Here is a 23,882-nt window from a genome sequence, read left to right as displayed (position 1 = left end):
GTATAATGTGCTACAAAAACCTTATAATAAACTGTCAGTACATGTTCTGCTATTTAACACACTTATTTCTCTATTATTTCTTATACGTTATATTATATTACATCAAACTACTATAATGCCACAAGAGTATCAAAAGCCTAAGCAGAGATCAACATCCCATAATGCAATTCACAACCGCAAATCAATGGAAAACACTTGTGAATCACAAAATACGGAAACTTAATTTTTTACAGTGTATTAAAGTCTTGGTGGCGACATGGTGGCTCAGTGGTTAGCACTGTCGCCTCACAGCAAGAAGGTCGCTGGTTCGAGTCCCGGCTGGGCCAGTTGGCATTTCTGTTGGCATTTCTGTGTGGAGTATGCATGTTCTCCCCGGGTGCTCCGGTTTCCCCACAGTCCAAACACATGCACTATACTCTAAGTGAATTGAATAAACTAAATTGGCTGTGGTGTATGGGTGTTTCCCAGTACTGGGTTGCAGCTGGAAGGGCATCCGCTGTGTAAAACATATGCTGGAGAAGTTGGCGGTTCATTCCGCTGTGGCGACCCATGATGATCAAAGGGACTAAGCTGAAGGAAAATTGAATGAATATAGATGGACTGACGAAACCATATAAACTTCTGCTCAGAGCAGGACATACAGAGTGTCTTCTTCAGTGAAGTGCAAACTCAGATGTACTTCAGATGTCGTTTCAGTTCTGCAAATGGCAGCATATACAGTACAGTAGCGTGTGAAAGTTTGTGGCCCCGTTGCAGAATCTGGGAAAATGTTTATAATGTTGTCATAATATAAGAACTCTTCTTTTTTTATCTAGTACTCTCCTGAGCGAGAAAAATAAAACCCTTCTAGAGTTTTTGAACCTTCGGGTTTTAATACTGTGTGTGGTTATCTGGGTAATCCAACATCTGATAAAACATATTTTAAAGTTTTGTTTGTGTTATGATGATGGTTCATGAGTTCCTTGTTTATTCTGAACAGATCAACTGCTAATGTTTGATGTCAACAATATTTGGCCTTACATGAATAAATAAATGGTGGCACAGTGGCTCACTGCAAGAAGGTTGCTGGTTCGAGTCCAGGCTGGGCCAGTTGTTGTTTCTGTTGGGAGTTTACATGTTTTTTGGTCTCCCCACAGTCCAAAGATATGCGCTATGAGTTAATTGAATAAACTACATTGGCCGTAGTGTTAGGGCTGGGCGATTTAGCCTAAAATCTAAATCTCAATTAATTGAACATTTTAACTCGATTACAAATAATGAACGATTACTTTGCCCTCGAAGTTCACTGACAGGTTTTGTACAGATGAATTATAAGTGAAGCTGCTGATACTGTTGAGTTGTTTATTGATCCTGTGTTGAGATTTTAAGAGATTTAATGTTTTAGTTGATTTCATCTAAGGCTGTGTCTGAGTCCCATTAGGACGTCACAAAAACTCATTCTGCACCCTCAGGGGACTTCATTCAGTGTCTAATTGTCCAAAAGAAACGTCTGAAAGACTTCATTTGGACACAATTGTGTTTTTGGGTCATTAAGCGGCTGCTGGTGAACCTGTCAAACCAATGATCAAAAAGCACAGATTTTAGCCTATTGGATTACTGAAATCTTTTAAGATTTGCCAAATTTGTCTCAAACAACCAATTTTTGGCCGAAATCGCACAGTGTGAGGAGGGTTTTAGTTTGTTTTGACTTTTTAGACTTCTCACATGGGTATGGGATGATAAGCGGTTTCAAGGTTTACCGTGATTTGGAAAAGTCAAGGTTTTAAAACCTCCAAAGTTTTTTGTTAGATCGTTCCTAAGGTATGGGTTAGGGTATGGGTAACTGTTTTTCACAACTATTTTATTTCGTTTTCTAAGGCAACAGTATCTCCAGCAGAAAAGAAACCTCTACATCAAAAGCTACAGGTCCAAAATATTTTAAATGTTTCTTAAAATAAAGTACATTGTGTTTAATGGGGGAAACGATTGTTTTTTTAACCCAGACATTTAAAAAGAACTCATTTTGAAGCAGTAATATTCAGTACTAATCACAATACTGTGATACAGTGAAACTGTGGTGTTTTTATCCAAGGTTAAAATACCATCAGAATCTTAAACCAGCCCATGACTACTCTCACATACAGTACATAATCCATTAACACTGAAAACCTAAAGCCACAAATTTCCAACTTTCCATATCTAATTAATAAAATATAAACATCCTGCCCAGCTTATCTTTACTATTATACTAGTATATAACTGCTGTTCGCTGTCAAACATTGGTGTTAATTCCTATTGTGCACTTTGTCTTTGTGGTAATGTTTCCCTCTGCAAGGCTTCATGAAGTGGTCAGTGATTCCCCCATTGCTTTGAGTGATGTTGCACACAGAGACCCTCTTATAAAAACAAAGGCCAGTGGAAAAGTGTGATCTTCCATTAATGTAAAATTCAAATGCATCATCTTCTCCTGGAATGGCCGAGATGGAGACTTGCATGTCTGAGACATGGAAAAAACATATCATTCAGGTCTTAGCTGACACTTCATCAGAGCCATTCAGTCAAAATTACTTAGAAATATGAATTATTTATATTTTAGGTCCTATAAAGTGCTTTGAAATGTTCATTTGTTTTATTCGATGTTTGACGTAATCTCAACTGAGAGATAGGGAGGGACATAGAGTGGCTCCTCCCCTTTTTTTTAAAACAGCCAATAGCATTTTGTTTTTATCACAGCTCTGCCAGTGAGAGTGGTTGAGCTCAAGCACATCAAATGAGAAGCAAATGAGAAGAACAGGGCGGGGCATGTCAGATACTAGAGAGCATTCGATTGGTCAGAAGATTTGATGAGTAACTGAAGTATGAGGTGATGCCAAAAAATCAAGCCGGGAAATGACAAACTGCAAGCTTTGGATGTTTATATCTTCTAAATGCGAATCTTGTCACCTTGTTGGAGCTCACTAGCTTATAGATATCCTTAAGACTAACAGACTGATACTAACATCTAAAATTATTTCACGGGGCATTTAATACCCACTTTCTGTTTTTAATTTGACCTCCCCTTCATTTCCCTTTTATATCTTCATGTATGGTCAATGGTTTCTACTTTACTTCACACACAGTGTATATCCTCAAGACTCCAGTGGTTTTAAACCTCATCTGAACTCTCAGAGGTGTATTTCCAGAGAGCATGGATTCAGATAAACTGCATCATGTGCATCATGTGTCTGCTGACGATGACAAAGACTCTCTTTAAGAGCGTTCCAATGTGAAGGATTTCATTAGTCTTCCAGGAGGTCAGCTGTAAGGTTTTGAAGCACATGATTGGGAGAGTAAGCTTGGTGTTTACATGTCAAAGAATACCATGATAACCTTTACAGGGCACCTATTTTACCCCTTTATACAAGATCTAATATAAGTCTTTGGTGTCTTCAGAATGTGTCTGTAAATTTTCTGCTCAAAGCACCCATCAGATTCTCTTTTATAGCCTTCAGAATCTGCCCATTTTGGTGTCGGAGTAGTGTAGGTGTTTTTGTAGCCTGTGGCTTTAAATGCAAATGAGCTGCTTTCCCCACCCGCTGCTCCCATGTGCGTGTCTGCTTCTCCTGCGTTATATCAGATAAACAGCAGTCAGTGATAGACAGACAGGGATGAAGCTGAAATACAGCTCATTAGTCAAAACTACCAAGTTTATTAACTACCACATGTATTTGTGGTCTAATTTATTCAAGCCTAAAGTCACACACAAATGCAGTTTACAGTACACACAAAGACATACACACACATATTAGCGTTTACTGACACCATGCGGCCGTGGTGATTATAACAGTTGAGAGTTACATAGTGATTTTACTGTCTTTACTTCAAACATGCTGTTTTAAAAATGTTTTAAACTTATAAAAGTCACAAAGAGTTGGAACAGATTTATTAATCCCAATTTATTTGCAGAAAAAAAATGTTCTGTGGACATGTGTATACATGTTATTATACAAACATGGCACCTGTCAATCAATTCGGTGGGCGGGGAAAACCACACTCAAAATGGTGGGCCTCAAAATGGGAGGGATTTGGATCCTATTTTAACGTCAGGAAAATTTAAAAAAGAGACTTGCTGTGTTTATATCACTCCAATATGACTGTGCACACACTATACTTACACTAAATTTTATTATTACAGCTTATCATCATAGGTGCCCTTGTAATGTCCTGTGAAGTGCTTTAAAATGTGCATTTTTTTTCAGTGTTTAACATAATCTCAACTGAAATATAAAGACAGGGCGGGACATATAGTAGCCCCTCCCCTTATTATTATTATTATTATTATTATTATTATTATTATTATTATCATTAATATTATTATTATTATTATTATTGGGGCAGCATGGTGGCACAGTGGGTAGCACAATTGCCTCACAATAAGAAGGTTGCTGGTTGGAGCCCCGGCTGGGTCAGTTGGCGTTTCTGTGTGGAGTTTGCATGTTCTCTCCGTGTTGGCGTGGGTTTCCTCCGGGTGCTCCGGAAGACATGTCCAAAGACATGCAGTACAGGTGAATTGGGTGAGCTAAATTGTTCATAGTTTATGAGTGTGTGTGGTTGTTTCATATAAAACAATATATAAAAACATCGCTATTCAGTTTACTGACACCACTGACATTCAGTTCACTTCACTATCCCACTATGCCAAGTGAAATAGTAATAATAATTATTATTATTATAATAATTCATTCTCTTTTTGGCTTGGTCCCTTTATTAATCTGGGGTCACCACAGCAGAATGAACCGCCAACTTATCCAGCATATGTTTTACGCAGCGGATGCCCTTCCAGCTGCAACCCAGTACTGGGAAACAACCATACAATGACTCCTACGTAAAGTTGCGGACGGTTTGAAAACCGCTGCAATTTGTCCACCGTTTTTTATGTTGTTAAATTGAAAAAAAAGCACTGGGTGTGCTTATATCACCCCAATATGACGGTCTATACACCATACATGCACATATAGTCTGTCCAAACAGCTTGAAAAGTAGATTTTTTACCATAGGAACTCTTTAATAAAACTTTTAACAAAAGTTAAATCTATTAACTCTAGAGTTTTTGAAGTCTATGTATGCTACCAGAATTTGTTTAGACACATTATTAAAAATTTTAAAATAAGTCCCTTATTTATCAGTGGTCGCCACAGCGGAATGAACCACCAACTATTCCAGCATGTTTTACACAGCGGATGCCCTTTCAGCCATAACCCAGTGCTGGGAAACACCCATAAATGCTCACATTCACACACACATACACTCATACACTATTGCCAATTTAGTTTATTAAATTCACCCATAGTTCATGTCTTCAACTCCACACAGAAATGGCCTAGCCAGGACTCGAACCAGCGACCTTCTTGTTGTGAGGCCACAGTGCTAACCACTGAGCCATTGTGCCACCCCCTTACTTTAACTTATACTGGATAAGTCTGATATTTTATTCATAAAGGACTTGAAAAGGTCTTAAAAACTCTTGAATTTGACTTGGTGAACCCTGCAGAAACCCATGTGTAACTTTAACCCAATTTATTCCTGTGTTTCCCATTCCAAAAATTCCACAAGATCCTTCTCTGCTGACATGGTTTTGCTCAAGTATCATTGACCCAGACCTTCACAAGGCTTTGCGGTTCATTTCTCAAGCCACAGCACCCTAAAATAGAGTTTTCTGTACTCCCACTCCCAACACGAGCCCATAGTTCCCACCCGTTTTTTTTTACATGTTGAGAAACATGTAAGAGATGCTGCCAAAGCACCAGGACTCAAATTGATACACTAAAACCAATGGCAACATTATAGGTCATATCACTGTTTACAAATGCTGAAATGTGGTAATGGTGTTTGGTTTCCAACATGCACTATAAACCTTAGACCAATCACAACAGACTGGGCCATCTGACCAATCAGAGAACAGTAGACTTTTTATTTTGTGGATTATAAAGGTTTTGTGTCCATTTCACAAAATGTCTGCATCCAGATGGAAAGGGTAAAATGAGTTAAAATGGTTTGATACTTACACTACTGCATCTAACTTGGAATTTTTGTCCAAATATCTAAAAAACTCTTTGTAATGAAGTTGACAGCCACATGGCCACCAGGAGAAGATGAGGAGAACCTCCTCTTACAATCCAGAGCTCCTTTCGTGGCATCATTTCGTTCCCATGGCTCTCGTCCCCGCCCTCGCGCCACATACCCCCATCTCCCATCACAGGCCTGGGGGCACCCCGTGGCTTGGCTTACTCTGGGGTGGGGGATTTGGAGCCACAGCACCCGCGAGACCTATGAGACGGGCAGAGAGAAAGGAGATGGAGAAAAAGGAGGAAAGACAGAGTAGCCTGAGAGAGGGGAGAGGGGCAAAAAAAAAAATGGGGGTTCGGTTCTCCAGACATGCTGCCACACGGTCCTCAACCAGCTGAGAGATTCGACGATGTGCTAGGAGCCCCGTGGAGGAATCTATCCACCCGTCTGTCTTCTGGTGTCCAGCGACGCGGTTCTCCTGGCTGGCTGGGTGGCGGCATTTTTGGTCTCTTGCTCCGCTCCCACCTCGGTGGATGGATGCAGGCTTCGGCATCATGGTGGATCGCGGCGACTCCCCCGGGCTCTTTGGAATGGCTCCCTTCAGCTCTTTTCCTTACGGTGGTGACCCCCGCGTCCCCTGCTCCTCCCCATGCTGGGAGACGGCAGCAGGCAGATCCTTTTCCCCGCCAGCCTCAGGCCGCCCGGCACTCTGGGCAGACGAACGGGTTTCTCCCCTACTCGGGTTAACCCCCGAACACTAGCCCTCCCTCTCAGCCGTGCGGGCAACTGGAAAACATGTCCCTCCTTCTCCCGGGTTTTCGGCACCCCTGTAAAGAAGTTAACGGCCACCTGGCCACCGGGAAGAAGGAGGCGGAGAACTAACGAAGTTTTAAATATTTATTATTAAAAGGGACGGCAGCTAAAACAAAAGTAAAACAATATGTCCGGGCCCGGTCCTGTCTCGTCCTCCTCTGCCATCGTTCCTCCTTTTTATAATCCAGAGCTCCTTCCGTGGGATCGCCACACTGTTATATCAAGAAGCCTTTTTTTCCAGAGGTTTATAACAATGAAGCTGCAGAAACTGTCATAAAAACACACATCTGAACAGAGTCCCTCCCCCGGAGAATCATCAGTTTGTACTGATCAATTATTGGCTCTTTTACTAGAAGGCGTGGCTTCCTCTGCTAGAGCGACCGTATTGACTATTACGCTTCTCCTCAATCAAAACTATATGAGTGACACATATTGTGTGTTCTACAATCTTTGATGCTATTGAGTCAATATTAGCCAAAATTTCTGAGAAATGGGCGAAGTGGTGGTGAAGGTGAAGGTCGCTGGTTCGAGCCTCAGCTGGGTCAGTTGGCATTTCTGTGTGGAGTTTGCATGTTCTCCCTGCGTTCACGTGGGTTTCCTCCGGGTGCTCCGGTTTCCCCCACAGTCCAAAGACATGTTGTGTAGGTGAATTGGGTAGACTAAAATTATCTGTAGTGTATGTGTGTGAATGAGTGTGTATGAATGTTTCCCAGTGATGGGTTGCGGCTGGAAGGGCATCCCCAGATTGATAAAGGGACTAAGCCAAACAGAAAATGACTGAAAGATTAATTGATCTCTGAGAAATGTTTCCAGCAACTTACTGTAGACCCAAGGCCGTTCAGAGGGCAAAAGGGGGTCCATGGTGAACTTCAAGTGGCTTGTTTCCTTATGACTTTCTACTCCAATCCTCTGTACCAAAAATACCAAGAAGGCTGGGCTAAGAAAAAGACATTAAACATACTCAACCCTATTGTTCCTCTTGTGAAGTTTTACCCTTTTTACTTCAGCTTTGTTTTTCGAGGGACAGGAAAGAGTTAACAATCGTGGGCGCCAAAATAATGAGTCAAGGGCTGGGTGGTCTCGGGGGATTTCTGCTTATCATGGGTGAAGAAAAGGAACTGCAGGAAATGGAGGGAAGTGGACTGAGCAAAAAAAAAACACGTCTTCTTTCTGTGCATGTAAGCACAAATGTTTGCTGGGGTGTTCAGAAAGTGTGAGAAATTAAGAGACTCTGCGTGTTTTTGGTGGCAGGAGAACTGCGTGGAAAACTAGTTAAATAAAGAGTGGTATTAAAGTGCGGATATCTGGGAGATTTTTGGAAGAATATTGTGGGAGAGAGGCGTTTCTGTTTGCGGAGGCTGGCCGAGCCACATAGAGAGAAAAAGGCAAGTGTAAGATCAGCTCTTGCCAAGAACAAGTGTTTACTCTTGAGTTTGAGGCTTTACAGCAGACTCTGGGATAACTTTCAGCACACAGGCTCAGCCATGACATGTTTTTTATGGTCACACTTTAATTTAATGTACAATTGGCACTATTAACACAGCATTAACTAAGTATTTTAGCTCAATAAACTACTAATTAGCTGCTTATTAATAGTTAGTATGGTAGTAGTTGGGTTTAGGTTTTGGGTGAGATAAGTAATGTAAAATATGACTTTATTGGTTAGGGATGAAAAGCACACTACCCAGGCTCATTCTGAAAACAGAGTGCCAAATATGTCTCAGGAGGTACATTTTTTTTGCAGCTTTTAATTTCGCGAATCCACCAGAGGTCGCTGTGTACGTTTTTTCTGATCTCAAATTTCTCTTGTGAGTGCCATTCGCGCTTGCTGTTCTTGCGTAAATCCATCGCTGTCGACTGTCCAATCGACTGACCCACTCTCCTCCTTCCCCAAACCGAACCGATAGTGTTTTCAAAAGCACCGATTGACCAGCGCCCACCCACTTCCCTAAACTCAAGCAATAGTGTTTTCAAAAGCAATTCAGAAAAAGAAAAGCCCTTACGGCAGCCTGATTTTTACCATGTTTTCAGATTTTACAACACTGTCACCCTGTTATTTTACTTGTTCATTTAATTTTCTTGGCTTTTGTTTTTGTTTTACCTGCTTTCTGGAACAGTTATTTGCCAGACTCAAACCCTGTCATCGTGGTCAACTCCGCTCCAATGTCACAAGTCCGCCAATGTACGTGACGAGCTACTGGACAAACTGGTAACAGTGGAAAAGCGTGGAGGTAAGCGGTCATGCTGGTAAGTGTGAAATGGAACGGCATCATACCGCCCTGTATCGTTCGTTTTAAAGACGAAATACAGCCATGCGTACTTCTGGCTACATAATTTGCAACCTCCAGAAATGTATATAGGGGTACGTTTTCAGAATGAGCCTGTGTTGAAAGCACATTCAGGAGGTTTGTATTGCAGAATAAATCCCAACAGGTTTTAGAACGCAAAGCGAAGCACTGTTGTGTAAGACTAAGGAGCTTTATTCTGCGAAAAACAACCGCCTAGATGTACTTTATTCTGCTTATTACACTGTGCCACAAAGCCTCAAAATTAGACACAAAACAATGTTCTGAGCTTTAATAGATTATTAATCCTTTGATTAAATGTTACGGGCAAGAAACGTAAACAGCTGATGGAGTATACACTAAACAGCACATTATTCAGTCACAAGATGGCGCCAAACAGTCAAAAACGCAAAGCTGACAGAAACAAAACTGGCTCACTGGAGTATACACTAACCTGTACATTATTCAGTCACAAGATGGCGCCAAACAGTCAAAAACCAAAGCTGACAGAAACGAAACTGGCTGCATGGAGTATACACTAACCCGCACATTATTCAATCACAAGATGGCGCCAAACAGTCAAAAACCAAAGCTGACAGAAACGAAACTGGCTGCATGGAGTATACACTAACCCGCACATTATTCAGTCACAAGATGGCGCCAAACAGTCAAAAACACAAAGCTGACAGAAACGAAACTGGCTGAATGGAGTATACACTAACCCGCACATTATTCAGTCACAAGATGGCGCCAAACAGTCAAAAACGCAAAGCTGACAGAAACTAAACTGGCTAAATGGAGTATACACTAACCCGCACATTATTCAGTCACAAGATGGCGCCAAACAGTCAAAAACGCAAAGCTGAAAGAAACGAAACATGCTGAATGGAGTATACACTAACCTGTGCATTATTCAATCACAAGATGGCGCCAAACAGTCAAAAACGCAAAGCTGACAGAAACGAAACTGGCTGAATGGAGTATACACTAACCTGTGCATTATTCAATCACAAGATGGCGCCAAACAGTCAAAAACGCAAAGCTGACAGAAACGAAACTGGCTGAATGGAGTATACACTAACCTGTGCATTATTCAATCACAAGATGGCGCCAAACAGTCAAAAACACAAAGCTGACAGAAACTAAACTGGCTAAATGGAGTATACACTAACCCGCACATTATTCAGTCACAAGATGGCGCCAAACAGTCAAAAACACAAAGCTGACAGAAACGAAACTGGCTGAATGGAGTATACACTAACCCGCACATTATTCAGTCACAAGATGGCGCCAAACAGTCAAAAACGCAAAGCTGACAGAAACAGAACTGGCTATATGGAGTATACACTAACCTGTGCATTATTCAGTCACAAGATGGCGCCAAACAGTCAAAAACGCAAAGCTGACAGAAACAAAACTGGCTGAATGGAGTATACACTAAGACATATCTATTCACAAAACAATGCCAAACAGGCAAAAACTGTAAGACAGACAAGCAGATACATACGCTAGTGGATATAAGTATAGATGTGAACATATTCACTGATGCTCAAGGTTATTCAAGTTCCCGAATGAGCCTGCATTATTTAGCGGGTGTTATCTGCAAATGACATACCTTGAATTTTCGTGACCAATTAGAATTGACTATTCCAGACAACCAAGTAATAAGTGCTAAAAACAGTTAATAACCTAATAATAGGCAGGTAATAAGCTGGTGTGAGTTGTTACTTAAAGTGTTACCATTTTTATGAAAATGTTTTCCAGTTTTGCATTGAAACACTGATATATTTCTTGTGATGAGAGAGAGAGAGAGAGAGAGAGAGACTCCCTCAGACATTAAGAATTATGTTGATCAGAAAACTCCCATTTGTTTTTTGACATAAACAGGTGACATCACCAAAATATAACACTACTGCAAAGGTTATTTCTATAACTAACTATAAAATGGCTTCACAATGGTTTTCTTTCCTTATAATTGTGACTTCATATCCCCACCTGTGACTTTGTATTCATAATCCAACTCATTCTGAAAACGTAGCTCTATATACATTTCTGGAGATCTCGAATTATGTAGCCAGAGGAACGAATGGCTGCATTTCATCTTTAAAACGAATGCTACGAGGCCATATGACGCTGTTCCTTTTCACACTTACCAACTGACCGCTTACCGCCGTATGGGCGGCTTTCCCACTGTCACCAGTTTGTCCAGTAGCTCGCCATGTACATTGGCAGACTTGAGACACAGAGAGGAGTTGACTGTGATGACGGGGGTTCAAGTCTGGTGAAGAACGCTTCCAGAAAGCGGGTAAGACAAAAACAGAAGCCAAAAAATAATATAAACAAGTAAATAATAGGGTGAGGATGTGGTAAAATCTGAAAACGTGGTAAAAAATCAGATGAGGGCTTTTTTTTCTGGATTACTTTTTAAAACTGTTGATTGGGTTTAGGGAAGTGGGTGGGCTGGTTAGTCGGTGATTTGGAAAACACTATCGGTTGAGTTTAGGGAAGGAGGAGAGTGGGTCAGTCAATCAGTCAACAGCGACCTCTGGTGGATTTATGTAAGCACAGCAGGTGTGAACGGCACTCGCGAGAGAAATTAGAGATCTGAAAAAGTATACACAGCGACCTCTGGTGGATTCGTGAAAATAAAAACTGCAAACAGCAGTACATTTTCAGAATGAGCCTGGGTTGGAATACTAGAATCTTACAAATTAACTGGTTAAATATTATGTACTGTCCTCATGGCAAAGACAAAAGAAGTTAGCTATTAGAAATGAGTTTCTGTTTAAAAATGGGTTGAAAAAACATCTTTTCTCCGTTAAACAACATTCGGGAAATATTTTTAAGGAGATAAAAATTCACATGAGGGCAAATAACTTTGACTTCAACTGTATATTTATCATGTCATAACACACATTTGCTAACTTTGAGAAAAACGTTGCTGCCTTTCTGATTAAATAACGAGAATTAGAGTACAATAGAGACCATGTGCTGCGTGCAAATCGCAGAAAAAAAGTGGTAATAAGCTTTTCCAAACACAGCCAGCCTCTCTGTGGTTCTGATGTCACCATTTCTTACTTCTGAAAGGAGAGGCCTTTCATTTTCCACGAGTCTTTAAGTAAGAGAACATGTTGTGTTTGGAGCCCATTATTGCATCACTCTTGACTTATGTAATGCTCCCCAAAACACCGGCTACGTAAAATGATCACAGAGTGTGTGTGTGTGTGTGTGTGGGTGGGGTGTGTGTGTGTGTGTGTGTGTGTGTGTGTGTGTGCGTGTGTGTGTGTGTGCGTGTGAGTGTGTGTGTGTGTGTGTGTGTGTGTGTGTGTGTGTGTGTGTGTGTGTGTGTGTGTGTGTGTGTGTGTGTGAGCCATTCTGGTGGTCGGAGATAAAGAGAGATTGGGATCTTGAGGTGCATCAGGGTTGTGTGTTGAGAACGAGGTTATTATTATGGTATTGCATTTAGAAATTAGTTTTTATTTTGATACTATTTTTACATTTGCTGTACGTTTTTAGTTTAGTTTTTATTTTGTGTGCACTTTTTGTTTTTATATACAACCCCAAATATGAACACAGCACATTTCATGTTTTGTCTGGCCAACTTCATTTCAATCGTAAATATGCATCCTTTCCTGCCATTCAGACCTGCAACACATTTCAGAAAAAGTTGGGATAGGCGCAGTTTAGGGCTAGTAATCACGTAAACTGGTGAAATAATGATGTGATTTGAAACAGGTGATGTCAACAGGTGATTGTAATTATGATTTGGTACAAAAGCAGCATCCACGAAAGGTCTAGTCCTTTAGGAGCAAAGATGGGCCGAGGATCACCAGTTTGCCAACAAATACATGAGAAAATGTTTGAAATGTTTAAAAACAATGTTCCTCAAAGAAAGAGAGGAAGACATTTGGATATTTCACCTTCAACAGTGCAGAACATCAGGAATTTCAGTGTGTAAAGGACACCGTTATCTCTGATCCCTCAGGCAGCGCTGCATCAAGAATCCTCATCCATCTATAAGCGATCTCACTACATGGGCTCAAGACTACTTTGGCAAACCTTTGTCAAGTACCACAATACGTAGTTACATCCACAAATCCCAGAGAAAACTGTACTCTGCCAAAAGGAAGCCCTATGTTAACATTGTCCAGAAGTGTCGTCGACTTCTCTGGGCTCAGAGGCATCTGGGCTGGACCATCACACAGTGGAATCATGTACTGTTGTCAGCTGAATCATTATTCAGGTATTTTTTTGGGAGAAATAGACGCTGTGTGCTCCGGACCGAGGAAGAAACAGATCATCTAGACTGTTACCAGCAACAACTCCAAAATCCAGGGTCTGTCATGGTATGAGGTTGTGTCAGCACCCTTGGAAAAGTTAACTTACACTTCTATGAGGCCACCATTAATGCTGAAAAGTACATCGAGATTTTGGAACACAATATGCTGCCTTATTTTCCAGGGACTCCCATGTATATTTCAACAATACAATGCAAAACCACATTCTGCACACATTACAAAGTCCTGGCTGCGGAGGAAGAGGAAACAGGTACTTGACTGGCCTGTCTGCAGTCCCGACCTGTGTCTAATAGAGAATGTGTGGCGCATTTTGAAGCACAAAATGTGACAACGAAGACCCGTACTGTTGCCCACCTTAATACTTGTTTGTAGGAGGAATGTTACAGCTGAAACACTTGATCACTTGGTGTCTTCAGTCCCTAAACGTCTTTAAGTGTTGTGAAAAGTAATGGCAACATTACAAAGGGGTAAATTCTTTACTGTTCCAACTTCTTCTGAAATGTGTTGCAAGAACCAAAATTGGAATACGTGTTTATTCATTCATTCATTCTCTTTTCGGCTTAGTCCCTTTATTAATCTGGGGTCACCACAGTGGAATGAACCGGCAACTTATCCAGCACATGTTTTACGCAGCGGATGCCCTTGCAGCTGCAACCCATCACTGGGAAACATCCATACACCCTCACACACTATGGACAATTTAGCTTACCCAATTCACCTATACCACATGTCTCTGAACTTGTCGGGGAAATCGAAGCACCCGGAGGAAATCCACGTGAACACGGGGAGAACATGCAAACTCCACACAGAAATGCCAACTGATGCAGCCGAGGCTCGAATCAGCGACCTTCTTGCTGTGAGGCGACAGCTCTACCCACTGCGCCACTGCGTCACCCAATTTAAAATTGAAAATGTTTAATTGAAAAAGGATCAAAAAAGAACAGAGTGATTACCGTCCCATTGTGTGTGACACAGAATTTGTGTTACGTTTGCCGCGAACGTACGCAGCTCTCCTAAATTGCGTAAATCTTCCACGTTTGGTGTGAACCAAGTCATGTTGGCCAATCAGAAAGGAGAAATCAGCAAGCACACTGACGTCATGAAACAAAAACTCATTTTTTGTGTCCACTAGGGGTGTAACAATATTGAAACCAAACGCCCCCTACAGTAAAAATGGCGAAACTGTCATAGCGAACCAGGGGTCCCCCATCTTTCATGTCGTCAAATATAGTCTCATGTAGAAATGCCGTCTTCACTGTAAAGCAATGTTGGGTTCCACTCAATTCCTTCTTGTTGTCTCAACTCAAATCGATTAAGTTAAATTAATGATTTTTACAAATTTAAGTGGACTGAACATGAAACATTTAAGTTGTCCCAAAATCACCTTAAGAATTGTGTTGATTCAACTCATTTTAAATAAGTAGCTTGAACAAGCAGCAATTTATTTTTGAGTTTCGGTCAGTATTCAAATACCATGAAACGAACCATGTATCGTTACACCCCCTAGTGTCCACACGACCGCACTGTAACTGGGGTTTCATAGAATCTTTACCCTGGCTGGAGTTTTCAAAAAGTTTTAGTTTTAGGCACCTGACAGTGAGTTTTCGGGTGGACAAACTGTGTAGAAAAAGAAATGATTTCGAAGATACCCATGTTCCTGTGGACAGGGCCTAAAATGACTTCGGTTGAGACTGAGGCTGTGTTTGTGTGTGTGTTTCAGGAGGAAGCTCCAGTCAAGCCGTCGGTGGCCCAGTTGGCTGGAAAACTCAAAGCTCATGCACTGCCAATGCCAGGAAACATGGAGGTAGTGGAACATCTGACGCAATTCTGCTTCTTTCTGATTGGTTGATAGTCATTAAAATTATGCTTGATTCTCCACAGAGGAGTTTTTTTCAGAAACAGCAATGTGCAAAGCTTGACTAATTGAGAGGCTACAACTGATGAAGCAGGTTTTCTGCTTGCAGATGTTTTTCATGGATTCTGAATATTTTGTTGAATCAGTTTATTGTCTTGTTGGCATTGTGTTGTTAAAGAGATTCTGTTATCATTTACTCAGCTTCTACTTGTTCCTGTTTGTGTTTATTACTTGAATATTTTGAAGAATGTAAACTGCTGGCCACTGACTTCAATATTTATTAAATATTTGTCAGAATATTACACATTTTTCTACTTACTAAATCCTTCTATATTTGATTCCACAGCTTACACACACTTTTCCATGGTTTAGACAGCACACACTACCTGCCCAAAGTCTTGTCGTCGATCCCAGTTGTAAGAGCAACATATGATAACTTGGCAGTGGCAGAAGGTAGATTTTTTTCCTGATGAATCATCTGTTGAGCTGCATCCCAATCATCACGAATACTGCAGAACACCTACTGGAACCTGCATGAACCCAAGATTCCTGATAGAAATCAGTCAAGTTTGGTGAAGGAAAAAACATGGTTTGGGGTTACATTCAGTATGAGGGCTTGCGAGAGATCTGCAGAGTGGATGGCAACATCAACAGCCTGAGGTATCAAGACGTTTGTGCTGCCCATTACATTACAAACCACAGGAGAGGGCAAATTCTTCAGCAGGATAGCGCTCCTCATACTTCAGCCTCCACATCAAAGCTCCTGAAAGCAAAGAAGGTCAAGGTGCTGCAGGATTGGCCAGCCCAGTCCCCAGATATGAACATTATTGAGCATGTTTAAGGTAAGATTGAGGAAGAGGCATTGAAGATGAATCCAGAGAGTCTTGATGAACTCTGGGAGTCCTGCAAGAAAGCTTTCTTTGCCATTCCAGATGACTTTATTAATCAGTGATTTGAGTCATTGCAGAGATGTATGGATGCAGTCCTCCAAGCTCATGATGGAGTCAGACACAGTATTCATTCTGTTTCCACTGCAGCATGACCACATATTCTATACTGGACATTATTTCTGTTCAGTGACTTTTGCCTCAGCAGTCAGACCTTACTGTCCTAATTAAATCATTAAAAATCAAGGCATGATCACATTTTATTTAGGTAAAATAAGCGTAATCTAGAGGCCTTTGCCTTTCATATAAGCCACTTCTGATACCACATGATCAACTAGAAGTCAAGTTGTTATATGTTGTTCCTAATGCTTGGATATGCTACAAGACTTTTGTCAGGTAGTGTATATAAGCAGAATAATGTATTCAGTAGTGCATTACCCATGTAATCCATGCTATTGTTTACATCTGAGCATCTCCATAATGGTAGCGCAGACATGTAACTGACAAAATCGTGATGTAAGTGAAAAGACTCTTTAATAGTTTATGTATCCACTCTGCAGGTGAAGTCTATGAGGAGACCCCCATGTTCTCTGGCCATTAATGACCAAAAAGATGAAGAACATGAAGAGGTGAGCATATACTGTGTGTATTTCCAGTCGGATCTCACTAGGAAATGTAACTATTTACTTTTTTGTCAAGTTTAGTGGCTAATTGGTATGAATTCATACGAGATGAGTCGTGTTAAAGTGTATGATTTTGAAAAATAGGTGTGGCACCAAACCCCGCCCCTAAACCCAATCCTCATTGGGCGATAAGCTAATCATACTAAATTGTACGAATGTGATCAAACAAATTCATATGAATTAACCACTAAATACAAAAGTTACGAATTGTCGTGAGATAGCATTGGTATTTCTGTACTGCATCCAGAATTTATTTATTTTAGTGCATTTGCGATATGCTGATGCACATCCCTGTGTGTGTAATAAGCAATGTGTATGAACCCACCTACACTGTAAAAAGCAATAGCTGTTCTCACTAATAAAATTAAGTGCAGTTAACTTATTATGAATACGTTGTTCACCTTACAATATTTAAACAAGTAATCCTAACTTTTTAGCACACTAAATAGATATAAAGTTGACTTACAATAATATGTATGTACAACTTTTGAGCAGTATGCGCAGCAGCATATTGTAAATGCACTAAAATAATGTGCAGGTTAGTGTATACGCCATATAGCCAGTTTCGTTTATGTCAGCTTTGTGTTTTTGACAGTTTGACGCCATCTTGTGAATGAAAAATGTGCAGGTTAGTGTATACTCCATGTAGCTATATTCGTTTCGGTCAGCTTTGCGTTTTTGACTGAGGGGGGCCATAATTCTTGTGACTGAATAATCCATAGGTTAGTTTATACTCCATTCAGCCAGTGTCGTTTCTGTCAGCTTTGCGTTTTTGACTGTTTGGCGCCATCTTGTGACTGAATAATGCGAAGGTCAGTGTATACTCCATATTGCTAGTTTAGTTTCTGTCAGCTTTGCACTTTTAACTTTTTGGCACCATCTTCTGACTGAATAATGTGCCGGTTAGTGTATACTCCATATAGCCAGTTTCGTTTCTGTCAGCTTTGCGTTTTTGACTGTTTGGCGCCATGTTGTGACTGAATAATGTGCAGGTTAGTTTATACTCCATTCAACCAGTTGCATTTCTGTCAGTTTCGCGTTTTTGACTGTTTGGCGCCATCTTATGACTGAATAATGCATAGGTTACATGGTTTCCACTGCATTAATTCCTCCGTGGCGGAGCGCCAGACCAAAATTTATCCCGCCACGTCTACATTACAGCTTCTCAATTAAAACATTCAGTCTTTTTTTTTAATAGCAGGTTATATTCGCACCAAAATGTATTAAAGGGTAAGTGAATTTATAACAGCGCAAAGTTTTCTGTAACCATAAGGTTACGTGCTGACTGACTGACTGACTGACTGACTGACAGGTGCGTGATGCGTGAGGCTAGCGAACATGACGTAGCTTTCAGTTATGATGAAAAGTTTCCATAGTTATACTTTATAGATAAAGGTCTAGGGTTTTGCATATTATGACTTTATCTTGCTGGAGTTTATAGCCTTTCACTTTACTTCAGGATGCATTAATGCCGCTCTGGTCTATAAGAGACATTCATAAATATTCCTAGCAAATATTATAAATGTTGGCGACATACTCGTTACATAAACGTGCTAAATCGCACTTCAGCAGCGTTTATTTGAGAGCGCACAAGAAGATCTGCGCTTAAGCAGCGTATGTTTGAGGGCGAGCAAGAAGTTTTGTGCACGGTCAGAGAAAATCGGTGCGCAAGCAAAGAGAATCACATGCTCATATTAATGTAACGTAATGTGTATTTAAATAGTGCATTTATTGTGTATTACATAAATGTGATCTCAACTTGTAATACTGCGCTCACAACATTTGTTATTGAAATAACGCCACAGGTAGTTGGTAGATCTGTGTAAAAAAAGGCCTGCCGCCACAGCTGGAAAAAAATCATAGAGGAAACATTGGGTTAGTATATACTCCATTCAGCCAGTTTTGTTTCTGTCAGATTTGCGTTTTTGACTGTTTGGTGCCATCTTGTGACTGAATAATGCACAGGTTAGTCTATACTCCATATAGCCAGTTTCGTTTCTGTCAGCTTTCCGTTTTTGACTGTTTGGTGCCATCTTGTGACTGAATAATGCACAGGTTAGTCTATACTCCATATAGCCAGTTTCGTTTCTGTCAGCTTTCCGTTTTTGACTGTTTGGTGCCATCTTGTGACTGAATAATGTGCAGGGTAGTGTATACTCCATTCAGCCCATTTGATTCCTGCCAGCTTTGCCTTTTTGACTGTTTGGCACCATCTTGTGACTGAATAATGCATAGGTTAGTGTATACTCCATATAGCCAGTTTCGTTTCTGTCAGCGATGCGTTTTTAACTGTTTGGTGCCATCTTGTGACTGAGTAATGCACAGGTTAGTCTATACTCCATTCAGCCCATTGGATTCCTGCCAGCTTTGCGTTTTTGACTGTTTGGCGCCATCTTGTGACTGAATAATGTGCAGGTTAGTCTATACTCCATATAGCCAGTTTAGTTTCTGTCAGCTTTGTGTTTTTGACTGTTTGGTGCCATCTTCTGACTGAATAATGCACAGGTTAGTCTATACTCCATTCAGCCCATTGGATTCCTGCCAGCTTTGCGTTTTTGACTGTTTGGCGCCATCTTGTGACTGAATAATGTGCAGGTTAGTCTATACTCCATATAGCCAGTTTAGTTTCTGTCAGCTTTGTGTTTTTGACTGTTTGGTGCCATCTTCTGACTGAATAATGCACAGGTTAGTGTATACTCCATTCAGCCAGTTTCGTTTCTGTCAGCTTTCCGTTTTTGACTGTTTGGTGCCATCTTGTGACTGAATAATGTGCAGGGTAGTGTATACTCCATTCAGCCCATTTGATTCCTGCCAGCTTTGCCTTTTTGACTGTTTGGCACCATCTTGTGACTGAATAATGCATAGGTTAGTGTATACTCCATATAGCCAGTTTCGTTTCTGTCAGCTTTGCGTTTTTAACTGTTTGGTGCCATCTTGTGACTGAGTAATGCACAGGTTAGTCTATACTCCATTCAGCCCATTGGATTCCTGCCAGCTTTGCGTTTTTGACTGTTTGGCGCCATCTTGTGACTGAATAATGTGCAGGTTAGTCTATACTCCATATAGCCAGTTTAGTTTCTGTCAGCTTTGTGTTTTGACTGTTTGGTGCCATCTTCTGACTGAATAATGCACAGGTTAGTCTATACTCCATTCAGCCAGTTTCGTTTCTGTCAGCTTTCCGTTTTTGACTGTTTGGTGCCATCTTGTGACTGAATAATGTGCAGGGTAGTGTATACTCCATTCAGCCCATTTGATTCCTGCCAGCTTTGCGTTTTTGACTGTTTGGCGCCATCTTGTGACTGAATAATACATAGGTTAGTGTATACTCCATATAGCCAGTTTAGTTTCTGTCAGCTTTGCGTTTTTGACTGTTTGGTGCCATCTTGTAACTGAATAATGTGCAGGGTAGTGTATACTCCATTCAGCCCATTTGATTCCTGCCAGCTTTGCGTTTTTGATTGTTTGGCACCATCTAGTGTCTGAATAATGTGTAGGTTAGTGTTTACTCCATCAGCTGTTTTCATTTCTGTCAGCTTTGTGTTTTTGACTGTTTGGTGCCATCTTGTGACTGAATAAAATGTAGGTTAATGTATACTCTATTCAGCCCTTTTGATTTTGTCAGCCTTGCGTTTAATTAAAGAATTAATAAATTATCATGGCTCAGACCAGTGTTTTGTGTCTAATTTTGATGTTTTGTGTTAAGTACCCATGAAAAAGCATGATAAAGTACATTCAGGTGGTTGTCTCATACAATAGTGCTCCACTTTGTTTTGGTCTTCCGATAAAACTGTCAGGATTTATTCTGCGATAACAATCTCCTTAATGCACTTTTCCTTGATGTACCAGTTTTATAATGAATTTGATCTCATTAAATATGTATTTTTCTGTTCCAGAAGTCATCTGTTTGTCCTCATCCTGCTAAGATCAAGATGAAGAGTTCACCACTCATAGAGAAACTACAGGTCAGATCTGCTATTCATTACACACAACCTCATAACCATTTATGAGTCATTTGAAAGCTGTCGTCTTCATTCTGCGGCTGCTTATCAGTTTCATGTATCATTTCGGAAGTGAGTGTTCATTCAGGAAACAGGAAATCTGTTGCTTGATGAATCTGTTTGCTCAGATGTGTGCAGTTTAAAGTAACCGCATGTAACATGAAGGGAACTCTCACACTTTTTTTGTAAATCTTTTGACACAAAAACATGGTGTAACGTAATGTACAATCTTTCTGAAGCTGTCCTGGCCCCTAGTGTTGAAAGTGTGTTACTACATTATTATTATTATTATTATTATTATTATTATTATTATTATTGATTCAGATGAATTTTAAGTAACCAGGGCAATTATGGAGGATGAAACCTGCAAAAACAATGAATAAATTAATATGCAAATTGGTAAATAAATGAGTAAATAAATGAAAAAATTCCTGCAAAACTAAAACAATAATAAATAAATAAATAAATACATACACAAAGAAATATGTATAAAAATCCACAAATTTCTAGATAAATTATATAAATAATTAATAGTGTGAGCAGGTAAATAATTAAATAAATTACACAATTGTTGGGGAAGAAAGAAATGCTAAACTGAAAATAGATTTTTTCCTCCACTTTCTATTATTTATTCCTTTTTGAACATAGTTGCTTAAACCGTATTTACCATATTGTCTTTCATTCATCTGAAGACGGTCTTTATTCCATCATTGGTTGATCTTAGAAAAAAATGATCATTATCTGAATTATCTTTCAGCTTTAGCAGTTTTTATTCCCCAACATTCATGTAAATTATTTAATTATTTACCTGCCGCACTGTTAATTATTTATATATTTATTTATGCAGGAATTTTGGGATTTTTATACATATTTAATTGTGTATTTATTTATTTATTGTTTTATTTTTGCAGGAATTTATGGATTTATTTACTCATTTATTTATTAATTTGCATATTTATTTATGTATTGTTTTCGCAGGTTTCGTGTTCCATAGGCTTTTAGTTTAAATACATTTTAGTTATTTGATCATTTTTTAATGATTAATCTGATTTTTTATAGAATTATAATTTTAGTTATTTTAGGAAATCAAGTTATACTTCAATTGTAAAATAAAATAAGTGTATATATTTGTATTTTATTGCAATTAAAGCATATATATATATATATATATATATATATATATATATATATATATATATATATATATATATATATATATATATATATATTCATATTTACACTACCGGTCAAATGTTTGGGGTCAGTAGGATTTTTAAATATTTTAAAATAAGCTTCTCCTGCTCACCAATGCTGCATTTATTTAATCAAGCATACAGTACACATTGTAAAATTGTGAAATGTTATTGCACTATAAAATAGCTGTTCAAAAGTAGTTTATCATGTAATGTAATCATTTATTCCAGCGATCTTAAAGATAAATTTTCATCTTCATTACTCCAGTCTTCAGAGTTACATGATCCTTCAGAAATCACTCTAATATTAATTATTATTGTTTTTATTATTAATAATAGTAATGGTAATTTAATAAATGCCCTCTTGATCAACAGAATAATTTTCTTTAAAAAAAAAAAAAATTAAAAAACTGACCTCAAACTTTTGACCAGTAGTGTTTATACCCATTTTTTTTTAATAAACTACTTTTGAACAGTTATTTAATAGTGCAATAACATTTCACAGTTTTACAGTTTTTACTGTATGTTTGATGTAATAAATGCAGCATTGGTGAGCAGGAGAAGCTTATTTTAAAACATTTAAAAGTCCCACTGACCCCATACATTTGACCGGTAGTGTGTATGCATGTATGTAATATATGTATGTGCACTGAAAAAACTGTTGCAAACTATTTATTTGTGTTGAATTTAAACAAACAAATTAAATTGAGCAATGTTCAACTTAATTTGTTTGTTTAAATTCAGCCCAAATAAATTGTTTACAACCACTTAACGTAAAAAAATTGAGTAAATCCAAGTTAACAATAATTTTTTTCAGTGTATGTAATATATGTATGCAATAAAATATATATAATAAATATATGCAATAAACTTTAACTAAAATAACATTAAATAATACTCAAAACTGATACTACAACCATAAAATATACTTCAAACGTAAAATAATTTGCAAATAATTTGGGATTTGTGGAGCTGCGCATCGTTGGATTTGCTCTTCAGTGTTTGGACTCTCAGCAGTGAATATTAAACCACACTGAACTGAACTAAACTGAATTTCAACACTAAAAACTGGACTGACACTGATTCAATTTACTACGATCTTCTATGTGAAGCTGCTTTGACACAATCTACATTGTAAAAGCGCTATAGAAATAAAGATGAATTGAATTGAATTGAACTTCTACTCAAATGCAGCTCTATTAAAAAAATACACACCACCACCAAGTAAATATCATCCTTCTAGAGTCCAAATGATTTTACCCAGCCTAAATGTGTGAACTGTACAAGCGTGCGTGTTACTTTGAAGTATGCAGTATACAGTAGAGGATGCAGATTACATTATACAGTATACAGTACATGATGTAGACTGCTGATGACTATTGCAGAGAAACAATAGTCAAACTCTGCCGCCGCCTGCTGGTGGAGATGCAGTATTGCAGCGCTCTCCTCTTCTATGATTGGTGTTCGGTCCTCAGCGTCTCCTCATTGGCTCAGTCCATGTCAGTAATGAGATATAAGAGATTTAGCAGAAGCTGAGCTGAGCTGAACTGAGGTCAGTCATGGGCCAGAAGGGCTGCCGCTTCTCCCTCTTCTTCTTCTCTCCTGTACAGGTATACATGATCGCCATTTAGGCTTTTTCTAGACTCTTGTGTTTTTATTTGGTCGAGATTCAGCTAATTTGGCATGAGCAGCACTGATGGGATAAAATCTGTGTTCTTGTTGTACTTCTTAAAGGGACAGTTCACCCAAAAATTAACTTTTACTCGCAGTTTACTCTCCCTCAAGTGTTTTTCAAAACCTTTAATGTCTGTCTTTCTTCTGTCGAGCACTGGAGAAGATATTTAGA

At 39.2% G+C, this 23,882-nt stretch overlaps 1 protein-coding gene across 1 annotated transcript in view; it reads left to right on the top strand.

Annotated features, from left to right (window-relative positions):
• zgc:153184 (uncharacterized protein LOC751652 homolog) overlaps positions 1-23,882 on the top strand; it is a 44,468-nt gene that overhangs the window by 8,610 nt on the left and 11,976 nt on the right. The window contains exons 2-4 of the mRNA XM_056473720.1: positions 15,141-15,224; positions 16,723-16,791; positions 20,739-20,807. Coding sequence (XP_056329695.1) covers positions 15,141-15,224; positions 16,723-16,791; positions 20,739-20,807 — 222 coding nt within the window. The remainder of the gene's footprint in view (positions 1-15,140; positions 15,225-16,722; positions 16,792-20,738; positions 20,808-23,882) is intronic.

Source organism: Danio aesculapii, chromosome 15, assembly GCF_903798145.1.
Source record: "Danio aesculapii chromosome 15, fDanAes4.1, whole genome shotgun sequence".
Taxonomy (NCBI): Eukaryota; Metazoa; Chordata; class Actinopteri; order Cypriniformes; family Danionidae; genus Danio; species Danio aesculapii.
The sequence above is the reverse complement of the archived record's forward strand: the minus strand, read 5'-3'. Positions and strand labels throughout refer to the sequence as shown.